At 39.1% G+C, this 15,491-nt stretch overlaps 1 protein-coding gene across 1 annotated transcript; it reads right to left on the reverse strand.

Annotated features, from left to right (window-relative positions):
- Positions 1 to 6,154: 6,154 nt before the first annotated feature.
- Positions 6,155 to 14,945, reverse strand: spag7 (sperm associated antigen 7). Its single transcript, XM_052094138.1, has 7 exons — positions 14,791 to 14,945; positions 12,090 to 12,157; positions 10,183 to 10,271; positions 9,900 to 9,984; positions 9,653 to 9,742; positions 8,349 to 8,505; positions 6,155 to 6,873 (listed from the first exon to the last, which is right to left on the reverse strand). Exons 1-7 carry the CDS (start codon positions 14,873 to 14,875, stop codon positions 6,758 to 6,760), a joined length of 690 nt encoding a protein of 229 aa, XP_051950098.1. The 5' UTR covers positions 14,876 to 14,945; the 3' UTR covers positions 6,155 to 6,757.
- Between the last annotated feature and the right edge of the window lie 546 nt (positions 14,946 to 15,491).

Consider the following 15,491-nt stretch of genomic DNA (forward strand, 5'->3'; position numbering starts at 1 on the left):
CTTTATTCTGATGTTATTCACAAAAAGAACTCATTACATTTTTTTATTTGTTATATTTATTGAAAGAAAAAGAGTTTAATAGAGGTTGAGCAGACAATAAGGTTTAGACAGACATTACAAATCTACAGTGATTAGCCACAACATTAAAACCACTGACAGGTGAAGTGAGTACCATTTATTATCTTGTTACAATGGCACCTGGGATATATTAGGCAGCAAGTGAACAGTCAGTTCTTGAATTTCATGTGTTGGAAGCAGGAAACATTTTCAAGTGTAAGGATCTGAGCGACTTTGACAAGGGCCAAATTGTGATGCTAGAAGACTGGGCCAGAGCATCTCCATACTGGCAGGTCTTGTGGGATGTTCCTGGTATGCAGTGGTTAGAATCTACCAAAAGTGGTCCAAGGAAGGACAACCAGTGAACCAGTAAAAGGGTCATGGGCGCCCATGGCTCAATGATGTGTGTGGGGAGCGAAGGCTAGCCTCTCTGGTCCAATCCCACAGAAGAGCTACTTAAGCACAAATTTATGAAAAACATAATGCTGGCCATGATCGAAAGGTGTTAGAACACACGGTACATCACAACTTGCTCAGACCAGTCAGAGTGCCCATGCTGACCCCTGTCCACCTCTGAAAGCACCTACAATGGCCATGTGAGCGTCAGAACTGGACCATGGAGCAATGTAAGAAGATGGCCTGGTCTGATGAATCACATTTTCTTTTAGATCATGTGGACGGCCAGGTGTGATTCTCTGGGGAATGTTCTGCTGGGAAACCTTGGGTCCTGGCATTCATGTGGATGTTCATGTGGATGTAACCACGTACACCCCTTAATGGCAACAGTACCCTGATGGCAGTGGTCTCATTCAGCAGGATAATGCACCCTGCCACACAGGAACTCAATTTGGCTGGTGCAGTGGAAGAGATTCAGAGTCAACTGCCAAACATGACAGCAATGCTGAAGAAGGTCGTTCTGACCTTGAGGATATTACTATAATACCTCGATCGATCACTGCCGTGGAGACGAGTTGGTTCCAAGAGTGTCGCATATTGAGAAACAGATCGATTATCTGGAGTCATCGGAGAGGGAATTAGTGGGTAACCCATTAGCAACCAAGACGGACTTGGAGCATGTTTGGGTAAAGTTGGAAGACCTTGAGAATCGTAACTAGTGAAACAATGTCAGAATTGATGGACATCCTGAAGATGAAGAAGGCCGAGATATGGTGAAATTCCTAGATGAGCTTTTCCAGAGTCTGCTCAACATAACAGGCCATAAGCTGGAAATTGAGAGAGCTCACAAGGTCCCGGCTTGGAGATCTGCGGAGGGAGACAAGCCCCTATCAATTCTGGCCAAATGTCTGAGATCATCCGATAAAGATCCATCAGGCGAGGAGGAAAGGAAGGCTTTCTTGGAAGAACCACAGCATTTTCTTGTTCCCAGACTTTGCGAATTCGACAAGAGAGAAACGTGATCGATTCAAGGAATGCAAAAAAACTCTTACATCAAAGTAAGGTCACTTTTGCACTGATGTTCCCGACCAAGTTGAGAATAGATACTAAGGATGGCCAAACACTGTGGGCATGTAAAAATGCCCACAGCATGCAATGTACTTTGTAAAGTCAATGGAATGAGTAAGTCATTGTGTGATGCTCTCGATGCAGCCGAGTGGACCTGACTCTGAACATTGAATTGACTGTCAGAGGAAACTGAGTGCTTTTTGTGTTGTTTCTGCCTAGCGGCTGGAGTTTGTTTTGTGGAATAACACTACTTCGGGGCAGTTTGTGGATGAATCTGCATGTTCTTTGTGCATATGCCTCCTATTGGATGGAGTTTGTTTTGTGGAATATTTCTTGCAAACATTGGAGTGATAAGGGTATTTGTTCCACTCATGTAACTGCCGAATGGGCCAGCTCACTGAACATTCATTCAACTGCCCGAGGAAACTTTACGTTTTTGTTTTTGTGCTAGTTCTGGAGCATATTATGTGGAGAAACACACCTTCGGGACAATTATGTGGGTGAATCTACACGTTCTTTGTGCTTATTCTGCCTATTGGCTGGAGTTTGTTTTATAGATTATTTCCTGTTGTGTAATTCTGTCCCACAAAATTTGTATAGAAGCACCAGACTAGAGTCACAGGGACTCTAGTAGGTGTACTTGGACTGTTTGAGTTTAGATGGATGGATGCCGGATGGCTGTTTTTTTTTTGTTCTGGGGGATGTTTGGGGGTTGATTGTTGCACCAATGTTGGAATGTGGTCTTTATAATTAAATTTTTGACAAAAAAAATCTATTTTTTCTAACATGTTAATATGAGTGGATTGTCTCTCTCTTCACGTGAAATGTGAATGGGTTGGGGAACCATATAAAAAAAAGGAAGGTTATTTCTTTTCTTAAACGTAAGAAATGTGATATAGTGATTCTTCAAGAAACTTATCTTTCCAAGCAGGAAGATGAAAAATTTGGGAAGATATGGGGTGGACATTTTTTCTTTAGTGCTGGCTCAAGTAAGAGCAGGGGATTCATTAAATTAATTACATTTTTACATTTACATTTATGCATTTGGCAGATGCTTTTATCCAAAGCGACTTACAGAGCCCTTATTACAGGGACAATATCCCTGGAGCAACCTGGAGTTAAGTGCCTTGCTCAAGGACACAATGGTGGTGGCTGTGGGGTTCAAACCAGTGTCCTCCTGATTACCAGTTATGTGCTTAGACCACTACACCACCACCACTCCAATTACATTAAATTAAGTAAATATCTACAATTCAAATGTCTCAAACAGATTAAGGATAAATTATTGTTTTAGCAAATATTCAGGGGCAAAGTTTGATTTAGGGCTAATACTTATGCACCTAACGATCAGGGCTTTTTTATAGACTTGAAGGGATGTTGCAAGCCGTTGGCACAGCTCATGAAATAATATTGGGAGGAGACTTTAATCTTTTGATGGGCTCAGTCCTTGGTCATAGTGATGCAAAAGTGTGTAAGCCTTTTAGAGTAACATTGACGCTTCATAATGGTTTTACAGATATTTGGAGACTTTTGAACCCATCTGGTAGGGACTGTAAATTGTTTTCATCAGTCCATAAGATTTATTTTTAGAATTGATTTTTGGTTTTATATCTAAATCCCTCAGTTCATCTGTTTTGGATTGCACAATTGGAAACATCTTTGTCTCAGATCACACACTGGTGAGTTTAGTGGTGTTGCCAGATTTGGAGAAAAATAAATCATATAGTTGGCGCTATAATGTATCTCTTTTGCAAAATCCTGAATTTCAACAAATGTTGAAGGCTGAAATCAATGTTTCCATTCAGGCAATTCAGGGCAACATTGTCACACTTTGAGTCAGGGGAAAAGGCAGGAAAACTTCTGGCAAGATAAATAAAGCAGAGAGAATCTTTTTCTACCATTCCCTCAGTGAAATCTGCTGGTGGTGAAATATTTACCTCGGCCACTGATATTAATAATGCTTTCTGATCTCTATAGTTCAATGTCTTTGTGCACTGATGAGGATATTAGAAACTTTGTGGAACCATTAGAACTTCTCAAACTGATGGCTGAGCAAAACAATTCTCTTGATTCTGAGATAACCTTGGAGGAGGCAGCAAGACTCCGGGGCCAGATGGCTTTGCCGCTGAATATTTTATATCTTATGCTACAGAACTGGCTCCACTTTTGCAAAAAGTTTATAAGGAATCATTTATGAATGGAAAGCTTCCCCCAACCATGATACAAGCCCGGATCAGTCTGATCATTAAAAAGGACAAAGATCCAAGCGAGTGTAAGAGTTAACGTCCAATTTCCCTGAACCAGCTAGATGTTAAAATATTGTCAAATATCTGGCTAATCGATTAAGAAAAGTTATGGCATCTCTTATACATATAGATCAGGTGGGGTTAATCCGGTGCCGCAGCTCTTCTGATAACATTAGGCGTTTCAGCAATATCATGTGGTCAGTGGCGAATGATCAGACTCCAGTTACTACCATCTAACTTGATGCCAAAAAGGCGTTTGATATGGTAGAATGGGATTATCATTTTAAGATTTTGGAAATATATGGGTTCAGGAATACTTTCATAGGCTGGATTAAGTTATTTTATAGACACCCGGTAGAGGCAGTACAAACAAATGGATTAATTTCAGATTATTTTAGTCTGGATAAGGGCACCCAGCAGGGTTTCCCTCTTTCCCCATTATTGTTCTGTCTTGCCCTGGAACCATTAGCAGCCGCGATAATAAAGGAAGGTGATTTTCCAGGGGTCGTGGCAGGAGGTATGGCACATAAGCTTTTGCTTTACACAGATAATATTTTGTTTTTCATCTCCTACCTTGCTAGATCTGTGCCTTACCACCACAGAATTATTAATTGCTTTTCTAATTTCTCAGGATACAGAGTCAATTGGTCTAAGTCCGAAGCTTTGGCTCTGACAACGTACTGCTCAGTAATGGCTTTTCAAACGGGTGCATTCCAGTGGACTTAACAGGGCATCGAGTATTTGGGCATTTTATTCCCAGCAAATTTGACTGATTTAGTTAGTTTATTTGGACCCTTTAATAAAAAGAGCGATGTGGGCAGGTGGGCTTCATTACATTTTTCTATGATTGGGAAGGTCAATGTTATTAAAATTAATTGAATTTAAATACCTGCTATAGTCTCTCCCTGTAGATGTCCCCCTCTCTTATTTCAAGCAATTTGATAGCATAGCGAAGTCCTTCATTTGGAATGGTAAACGTCCCAGATTACATTTTAATAAGTTACATAGGACAATTGACAAAGGTGGGCTAGTCCTACCCAAGAATTTGTTGTAATATGCATTTGGACTCAGACATTTGGCTCATTTGACACTTCCACCTGAGAGCCCCTCCCTGGTTTTTTATTGAACAGGAAGTTCTTGCCCTATTTCGCCATTGCAAAGCCTTTCTATCAAACTAATCAGAGAAGTTACACCCCGTTTTCTATCAAACTAATCAGAGAAGTTACACCCCGTTTTCTCGCATCTGCACTTATCCAGTGTTTAATTCAGCCATTTAATTAAATGTTGCCTCGAGCATATGGCTGAAACCCAAATGATGTATTAATAAGTCCCCTTTCTGCTGGTCAGAGTGGATCGTAAGGGGGGTTACTACACTGTGTTGAGATCCTTTGAAAATTTGGTTCAACATTTTGGGATTCCCAGATCTCAGTTTTATAGGTATTTACAGCTGAACCACCTGCTCTGTACTATTTCTGGTAGTAGCTTACACCCCCCTAAAGTGGCAGATAATCTGGGAATGGTGATTACTGCTTTTGGAAAAGGTCATGAGGCCTTAATGTATTACTCTCTACTAATTCAGAGTCTGGGGTATGGAGCTTTAACTTCTATCAAGAGATTATGGGAGAAAGATTTAAACTTGGTATTGGAGGAGGGAGTGTGGGCTAGGGTTCTAAAAGACATCAAGTCTGCATCTAGAGATGCAAGGGTGCGCCTTATGCAATTCAAGATTTTACATTTATGGCCCATGTTTTTGGTTGTATGTTGAGATTCAGGAGTTTTTGTTGACGTTCTGGACACTCTGGTTTAGTTTTGCCCCAGACTGTGTTTTTGGCAAAGGCGCAGTCATCGATGTGGGGAATAGACACATAGCGAATTGGGTTCTGACCAGTGTGATGATTGCCATGGAGATAATTTCGAGGGGTTGGAGGTTGGCTAGGGCGAACCCATTTTGGGAGTGGTGCGCAGAGATGGGGAGGGTGGCGGCTTTTGAAGAGGAAAATGGGGTAAATATTTAGGACGGCTCTTGTGCACGGGGTGGATGGAGGTATATGGTGCTACTACTACAAATATATTTTTTTGTTTGTGTGTTTGTTTGCTTTTTGTGTGTGTATATACTCAAATGTGACCACAGAGATGTTTGTTTGGGGTCAGGGTGGGGTGGTTGTGGGATGCAAATGTTGATTCCATGTATATATGATTTGCGCTTCTTTATTTAATGTAGAATCAATAAAAAAAAACTATTCAACATCAGATTTGATCAGTCCAGTCCGTATAAAAATGGGCATAATGGATTACGACCCAAATTAAAAAAACGTGTTGATACAGATAAGACATGGATGCTCAGAACTCCATAAAACTGGCGGCATATCTGATACACCTGCACATAAAAGACAAACATAACACTAGAACTCTCCCTCAACCAAATTTATTTAAAACATTATAGCAAACAAACAGTTACAAGAAACAACTGCTAGTTGAATGACAAACCGTCTCATGATTTAAAATATACATGACAAGATGATTAAAATGGCAATGAAGTCAGACATCATACCTACCAGTTACGTCAAACAATAAATATCATGCCAGTTTTAAATATAATGGAATTGTAAACAAAGCAAAACAATGTTGAAACCAAACGCTAAAAATTTAAATGAAGAACTTACTTTAAACAGCTGTTAGAGATCACTGTGCCAAATTAATTCCTACAATAAAACACCAAACGTTTCTGCCTATTCTAATAACAATCTCTAAAACACATTGTTCTGGATGGTTAAGCCATAGTTATAGAGTTTAAAGCCTTGTTGATCAGTGCGCTTATACAGTGCCAGTTCTGGACTTCAGTTATGTGCATGACAATTCACCTTCAAATGTCACAGGTAAGATTGTTCATGTAAAATATTGTTATAGGAGTAAAATACTGTCCAGTCACCCTTCTTTTGTGCAGAACATCTTATGTCCCCCCACCCCCCCCTTTTTTTTTTTTTTTTTTACTAACAGCTGCCACTGCCGGCTCCTTCCTCCTCGCCTTTCTTGAGACGTTTTTTGGCTCTGATCTCATTCATGGCTTCCTCGATGGAGCGAGTGTCCCTCTTATTGGCCACAGGGACTGTAGGAAAAAGAGAAGCAGCAAAATAAAAATCAAGGCAGACTTGACCCCATTTACTTTCTCGATACACATTCCTGGTTTTGTTGTGTATGATCCATCAGTGCACATTATCCGAAAGATTTATTTTTGTGTAAAATGTCAACTTGTGCTGCCCTTGAAACACCTTTTCTTTTCAGCTGATGTCACTTTGGCCTCGTTGACAACAACCAATGACAATTTGGACACAGTTTCAGCAGTTTCACATTCAGGTTTGGCTCCATTCTGGTATGTAATGACCACTTTTCACAAAGTAATTTTTTCTTGATAGATAAAATCAAGTCCAACCATATTTTTTCCCCCTCGTTGAATGTTCTTTACTGAAATACTGTATGTCATGTTATGGGGGAAAATGGGTTGGGAATGCAATTTCACGTTGACTTGGCATTTGAATGGTTAATTAATAAATTAAACTAAAAATGAAAGTTTTTAAAACAGTTCTGGGTCTTAAATCTAATTAAGTGAATCACGTTCGAAGCTGTTAATCGATGTTTGTATTAGTTCGCAATTGTAAACAGCCTACAGGTGTACACTGCAATAATAAACTACAGCCCATCTGTTTTAGATCTTTTAATCTGGAAAGCATCACAATCTAATTAACATCTGCTAAACATCTTAAAAAGATCAGATTTATAAACATTCTAAATCATAAACGAATTTTTGACATACAATGCTGTGCAAAAATAGTGAGGATGTCTTCAAAAATAATGACATAACTAGTTTTCATTTATCACTTAATGTCATACAAAGTCCAGTAAACATAATATTCAGTGTGACCACCTTTGCCTTTAAAACAGCACCAATTCTTGGTAAACCTGGACACAGTTTTTCTTGGTTGTTGGCAGATGTTCCAAGCTTCTTGGAGAATTCACCACAGTTCTTCTATCTATTTGTATTCTGTCTATTTAGTCTCAATTGCTTCTGTCTCTTTATGTAATCTCAGACTGACACGATGTTCAGTGGTGGGGGGGGCCATGACATCTGTTGCTGGGCTCCTTGTTCTTCTATTCGCAAAAGTAATATTTGGGAGTCTAACATTTATATTTCCTATTGACACACTGAAGCTGAAGATATAAATAACCATCTTAAGACAAATGCTTTTGTGAAACATCTTATGTGCCAAAGACTTTTGCACAGAACTGTATGTTTTATAGACACGCTGACATACTGTCTTACTGGTATCGTGAGTTTTTATATCTTTGACCGCATCAAAGCATGTGGAACCACTGCTGTAGTCCATGTGATGGTTTAAATTTAGTGTGTGAGGATTGTAACAATGCAGAATGGTTTTTCTCATTAAATGGAACTTCATCAGTTTAATCATTTATATTTCAGATAACACAGAATCTGGGTGATTAAAACTTCAGTTTAGCATTTGTTTTTTGTTTTTTTTTTTAAAGGTTGAGCATCCAATTTCTTTAAATTAGTTGCATACATACCACAGCCATATGCCTGATTGGCTTGAAGTGTATGGGCGGCATCTTTAGCAGCAGATGTGCCAATCAGATGGCTGTATTTGTCTCTGTAGTTTGAATTGGGTGAGGCTGGTCTCTTCTGAGTGTGACTGTCTGCTTCCATCTCTAATGCAGCCTGTTCCTGCAGCGGGTACAGAGGAAAACCCAACAAGACCAATTAGCCTACTTGACTATAATGTTCTAAGTAATACAAATGATGATATACAACACAAATAGAAATATTAATCCAAAACACAGTTCTCCAAGATTATAAAATGACTTTAATATTCTTTTCACCACAAATATGCCTTAACAGTGATACGAGTTTACATAGATCTGTGTTTACTGCCCAAGCACAAGCTATTTCATGTTGTCACATTTCTGAAGCATGACCATTGCTGTATACCAATTTGCATGCTTCTAGCATGCACTAAAAGTATTTACTATTCAGGTAACTTTGGCATACTAGTTTCACTAATCTCGCACTCAATTTAGTGCAGATACAGTTCTGTGCAAACGTCTTTGGCACATAAGATGTTTCACAAAAGCATTTGTCTTAAGATGGTTATTTATATCTTCAGCTTTAGTGTGTCAATAGGAAATATACATGTTAAGACTCCCAAATATTACTTTTGCAAATAGAAAGATTAGAATAGAAGAACAGGGAGCCCTACAACAGATAGCATGTCCCCCACAGACCCCCTACTGAACATTAGGGCTGCAACTAACAATTTTATTTTATAGTCGACTAATCTAACGATTATTTGAATGATTATTCGACTATTTGGTGATTATTGTAATGATTGATCATTAGCTCTTAACTGACTATTCAGCTTGTGCCCCGACTTAACAGGTTGTATTAAACATGCTAACTAACAATAAAGAGGACAAAATCATCTTTTAAAAATACCTCTAAATGATATTCACTGAATTAAAGGCGAAAAACTACTTGTATTTTTATTGTTTAATTAATAAAAAAAAAATCACAGCAAAAAATCCTATTGTCATCATGTGTTTTTGTCTTGTTTTCCATTTAAAATGATCAAAAAAATCCTTAAAATAAGATACATTGACTTGAGAAGCAACATATAAGATATTTTGAGGATGTATCTTTAATATAAGTGTATTTTGATAAGTGTATTTTCACTTGTTCATACTTCTGCCAGTGCAGTAAAGACAAAATATAGTCATATTCACTTTGGGTGAACTAACCCCCCATTTTTATCAATGCATATTTTTCATTTAATTTTTGTGGGTTAGAGTACTCGACTTGGCGTATCTTCCCTTACCTTAAGTCTGCGTCTCTCTTCAGCTTTCTGTGGGTCCCACTCCTCACCATTACGATACGCCTCCAGTTCCTCATCTGATGGGGCAAACTCCTTCATAAACAGCCACACAAAATAAAATGAGCTAAACAATAATACAGCAATAATATTGAGGAAAGAGAGATTGAAAATCGGTCACAAACAGTATACAGTACAGTATGCTTAATGCAAAAATCTTTCTGACAGGAAGTGCTCTGTTGTAGCTGCTTACCTTTTTGAACAGCATGACATATCTGCTCTCTTCATCCTCACCAAAGGAAAAAGACGACAATCCAGCCACCTCGGCCACATCATGCCTGAGAATTTACACAATGTTTACACGCTAAGTTAACCTACGAATGATCTCTGCATATGCATCTGGGATAGAACTGGAAATTGTATTCAACAATCCTAAAGTCCTGCTTTACATTTCATTTGGGTTTAGAAATGTTCTTAAAAATAGTGTCATTTCCCTGTTAAAACAGGAGATTCATAAAGAATGTCGATGAACTCACAGTATGCTTCTCTCAATCTTGCCCATTGGGTTATATTTCTTCTTCTTCAGTGTGCTGTCCTGAATAAAGTTTGACACCTCCTTCTCCATCTATAAAATAAAATTCAAAATTTTTATAAATAAAAGCTTTCTTTGTGACAATATTCTAATAATCTACTTTTCATTCAGAAGGTGTCAGAACAAAAGAACATAGATGTGTTTGTTTTGGAGATGTTGGTTGCAAACAAAACATAACATGAAAAACAAATATACATTTTGGTTCATCATATACTGCACACTGATGAGCCAAAACATTATGACCACCAGCCTAATATGCTGTTGGTCCTATGCGTGCAACCAAAACAGCGCTGATCCACCAAAGCATGGATTCTACAAGACCACTGAAGGTGTCCGGTGGTATCTGACACCAAATCATTAGCAGCAGATCCTTCAAGTCCTGTAAGTTGTGAGGTGGAGCAGCCGTGGATCAAACGTGTTGGTCCAACACATCTGGGATCTGGGGAAATGGAGGCCAGGGCAACACCTTGAACTCTTCATCATGTTCCTCAAACCATTCCTAAAAAATGTGTGCAGTGTGGCAGGGTGCATTATCCTGCTGAAAGAGGCCCCTGCCATCACGGAATACCCTTGCCATGAAGGGGTGTACCTGGTCTACAATGAGGTTTAGGTTGTTAGCACGTGTCAAAGTGATATCCACATGTATTGCCAGACCCAGGGTTTCACAGCAGAACATTGCCCAAAGCATCACGCTCCCTCCACCATCTTTTCATCTTCCCACAGTGCATCCTGGTGCCATCACTTCCCCAGGTAAATGGTGCACATGTACATGGCAGTCCACATGATGCTAAAGAAAATGGGACTCATGGGACCAGGCGAAATTCTTCCACTGCTCCAAGGTCCAGTTCTGACGCTCACGTGCCCATTGTAGGCACTTTCGACAGTGGATAGGGGTCATCATGAGCACTCTGAGGTTGTGATACATTCCTCCCGTAACATCATTAAAATTGTCTGTGACTTGTGCCACATTAGAACCTCTGTTGGTTTGGACGAGACGGGATAGCCTTCGTTGCCCTCTCACATTGATGAGCCTTGGGTGCCCGACACCCAGTCAACAGTTAGTGGTTTGTCCCTCCTCAGACCACTGTCAGTGGGTACTCACCACTGCTGACCGGGAGCACCCCACAAGCCTTGCAATTTCAGAGATGCTCTGAACCAGTCATCTGGCCATAACAATTTGGCCCTTGTCAAAGTCGCTCAAGTCTTTGCTCCTGCCCATTTCTCCTGCATTCAACATGTGGAATATGAGAACTGATTGTTCGCTTAACAACTAATCTACCCAGACCTTGACATGTGTTTTTGTTGGGAGATGATCAACATTACTCGCTTAACATGTGAGTGGTCATAATGTTTTGGCTCATCAGTGTATGTCTTAAACATTTTTGTTCAAGATAGAACTGAAACTTTAAAACAAAAGCGTCAGTCCGATTTAAACTTATATTTTGACACTTTTATGTTTTCGTATTAGTGATGTCTGATTCTTGAAAAAATCATTCTTCAGAGTCAGATAACACTGGCTGATAAGGTTTACAATGCAAATCTGAACGAAACATTCACGAATCATACCGAAACAGTCTGCTGAGCAGTTCTCAAGTGATTGAACATAGAACGGACATGTCCAACTTGAAATGAGCAGATATCTTTCAGCAAAAATGTATTCACAGGGAAAATGTGTGCAGGGAAACATTGAATGTAAAACTGAGGAGATTTTGTGTTATGAACACTAATCTGAATTACCATGGGATAAAAAAATAAAATAAACAGGGAGAAAAACTGCTTCAAAATAACTAAATTACTGAAATCAGACAGACCTCCCATCCTTACGTGTATGCGAGAAAGGGTGAATCATACCTTTTTCCTAAATTCTGTTTTTTTTCTCTTCTCATCCTCCTCCATCTTCTTCAGTCTGGCTGCTTGTTCTGTGTGGCAAAGCAAGAGAGGTAGCAGTAAATTATCAGTGAACACCAGGCTTGAATCAGTCATCCCACAAAACTGTGTTCAATGCAACAAATGTTAGAAAATCCATTTTTAAAATATGCTTTGCAGAGTTACATGATTGGATGAACAGTGTTCAAAGATCTTAATATACAATATACACTTCTAAGAAAAGATTTCATATAAAGCCTTTATTAGAGTTAACAAATTTGCCCTAAATCATTACAAAAACATTCTTAGTTTCTTTTGGCATTAAGAACTCTTTGAAGTTGAGTAAAAAACTCATGATCTCATTGAACATATTATATGTAATATTGGCAATTGTATTAGAATGTTGTGATTATAAAAACTTAATCAGTCACAAGAACACAATGTGCTTAAGCTAACAACACACAAACCATTATAAACTTTCATGTTTTTATTGGACACATCCAGTTAAACATTAACATTGCTATTGAAAAAGTAAGTGAACCCTAAGATTTAATAAGTGGTCTAGGCTCTGAATAGACCACTCCAAAAGGTCGATTTCCTTTTCTTGACTTATCCTGTAGTGAATTTACTTAATGTTTAGGATCACTGTCCTGCAGCATTACCCAGCTTCTACTGAGATTCAGCTGGTTCACAGCCACTGTGACATTATTTACATTTATTCATTTGGCAGACGCTTTTATCCGAAGACAAAAGAGGAAAAATACATCATAAGCAATTCATCTTAAGGAGACAGTGGTACAAAAAGTGCTGCATTACAAAGTTTCACTAGCATCAGAAAAGTAGTATCCAAGATTTTTTCTTTAATGCATGGTTTAGTGCTCTTGAAAAAGATGTGTTTTTAGCCATTTGTTTTTAAGACAGAGGCAAGTCTGCTTCACGGATGGAGTTGAAAATGTCACTGGTACAGTGAAACCGAAAGTCCAGGAAATTCCGGTCTCTTTGGTACAACAAGGCTGCGCTCATTAGCCACTGGTGGGAACATAACTGCAGAAATTATTTTAGGTATGCTGGAGCAGACCCAGTGACTGCATGCCAGCATCAGAGCCTTGAACTTGACACGTGCATCAACCGGCAGCTAGTGAAGAGAGACAAGGAGTGGTGTAACATGCACTCTCTTTGGTTCATTAAAGACCAGACGTGCTGCTGCATTCTGGATCATTTGCAGGGGTCTAATTGCACATGCAGGGAGGCCTGCAATGAGAGTTACAGTAGTCCAATCTAGTTAAGACAAGTGATTGAACAAGAAGTTGTGTGGCATGTTCAGAGAGGAAGGATCTTATCTTTCTGATATTGTAGAGTGTAAATCTTTGTTGGAGAGGAAGAGTTTAGAGTTTAGAGACCTCGGTGTCAGTCATAGTACAGAACATAAAGATAGAAAAGCTGCATACAGGGGGCGTAATTATGAGAGTGTAGTATCAAGATTATCCTGTTGAATATCATGATAAACTTGAGAATTAATTTTTCCCCTCAATGATGGCAAGCTGTCCAGTCCCCAAAGAAGCAAATCAGCCCAAAATCATGATGCTCCCTCCACTGTACCTCACTGATGGGAAGATGTTTTCATGTTGGTATGCAGTGCCCTTTTTACGATGGACATAGTGCTGTGTGTTCTTCACAATCATTTCAATATTAGTTTCATTAGTCCACAAAACATTTACCCAGTAGTGTTGTGGAGTGGCAAGACATTGGTTTGGAGCGCATATAGTTTTACCGTTTGTCACATTATACCATACAATTATCACACACTGTTGCACAGGCAGATTGAATGAGAGATCAGGCACTGACAGGGACAGTCCTAGTCAAAGTATCTCAAACCCGCACCCCAATCTCATTTCAGTAATTGGATGCAAGATTTGCCAACTCCTGACTGTAATCAGCATTTGATGACATCATTAGCCTTGGGGTTAACTTACTTTTTCCCAACCTACACTGTGAATGTATTTAATATGTACAAGAACAATACAATAATTTGTGTGTTATTAGTTCAAACAGATTGTGTTTGTTTATTATTGTAACTTACATGAAGCTCAAACCAGATAAGACAAATGTATACATAAATGCAGGTAAGGTTCACATACTATTTCTTGCCACCGTGTGTGTGTGTGTGTGTGTATCTATATATAAAATTTAAGTTATATTTGAGAATACATGTACATTTTTAAACTAAACATGTGCTTAGGAAAATGTTACATAATGAAAACGTCCATTTTTGTAATATGTGTTCAATTTATTTCATGTGTTTGCCATCCATCAGATTTCTGTATGGGGTAAATTGCATAAGAACGCCCCTTAATCATCGTGGTAAAATTGGGGTAACGCACGGTCTCTTAATATAAAATTTGAATACGTTCTGGGTTATATTAAAATATTTACTGCAAACGTATTCAACATATAATAATATAAACAAACTAACTGTGACGTCAAGGGGATTTTCAGCAGTACAGATGTGACGTATGCGCTTGCATATTTTATTTCTCTGGCGGCGATTGGTTGGATTTTTACAGAGCGCAGCAGAGGACGACTGAATAATCGTGTTTCACTTGGAAATGTGTACGAGCATGCTCAGTTTTATATTGTACGCGAAACGGCAGCATATTTATTGTATAGTAGAACAAAGAATTTCTACCTTTAGCTTTCTTTCGGCTTTCTTTGTTGTGGACGGTTGGTGGTTTTTCCATCGAGCTCAAAATCGAGCCCAGGAGGTCCGCCATCTTTAGACTGTGTAATTCAGACCGGAAACTCGCACTTGCATTATGGGCAATGTGGTCCCACTACAAAATGACGGCGAAGTCACTGGTAGGGCTGGGAGTCGATTCCGAAGCGTTGGGAATTGGGAGTCGATTCCGAAGCGTTGGGAATTGAGAGTCGATTCCAAAACTTGGAATGTAAGACTTTTTTCAATTTCAGGTAGCGGCAGAGGGAGAGAAGAGCAGGAGTTGGTGAAGATGAGAAAAAAGCAAGCAAGCAAGCAAGCAAGCAAGGAAGGAAACCGGCAGTCTCTCATAAATGGTGCCTTTGATTCATATTTAATTTCATTAACACTTAAATGCCCCTTTTGCAACCTAACTTGCGTCCATTATCACAAATAGATCTACAAATTGCCGAGATGTGGGAAAAATGTCATGTCAGGTGAATATGCAGGGCTGTAGCAAGTTAATCTGGGGCCCCTTACCTATTCAAAAATACAGTTTAGAATTTGTTGTGGGGCCCCCTGTACCTTTGGGCCTCTAGAATCATTACCACCTTTCACTTCACTAGCTACAGCACTGTGAACATGTGAAAGCATTTTCATGAAAATAAAATACATTTTGTTAAATCCGCTTGTTT

Source organism: Xyrauchen texanus, chromosome 3, assembly GCF_025860055.1.
Source record: "Xyrauchen texanus isolate HMW12.3.18 chromosome 3, RBS_HiC_50CHRs, whole genome shotgun sequence".
NCBI classification, from domain to species: domain Eukaryota; kingdom Metazoa; phylum Chordata; class Actinopteri; order Cypriniformes; family Catostomidae; genus Xyrauchen; species Xyrauchen texanus.

Coding starts and splice junctions, on each gene's coding strand:
- spag7 (XM_052094138.1), bottom strand. CDS start 14,875: ATGGCGGACCTCCTGGGCTCGATTTTGAGCTCGATGGAAAAACCACCA. Junction 10,272..12,089: donor AAACAGAATTTAGGAAAAAG/GTATGATTCACC, acceptor TTTATTTTATAG/ATGGAGAAGGAGGTGTCAAA. Junction 6,874..8,348: donor CAATCAGGCATATGGCTGTG/GTATGTATGCAA, acceptor TTTTTCCTACAG/TCCCTGTGGCCAATAAGAGG.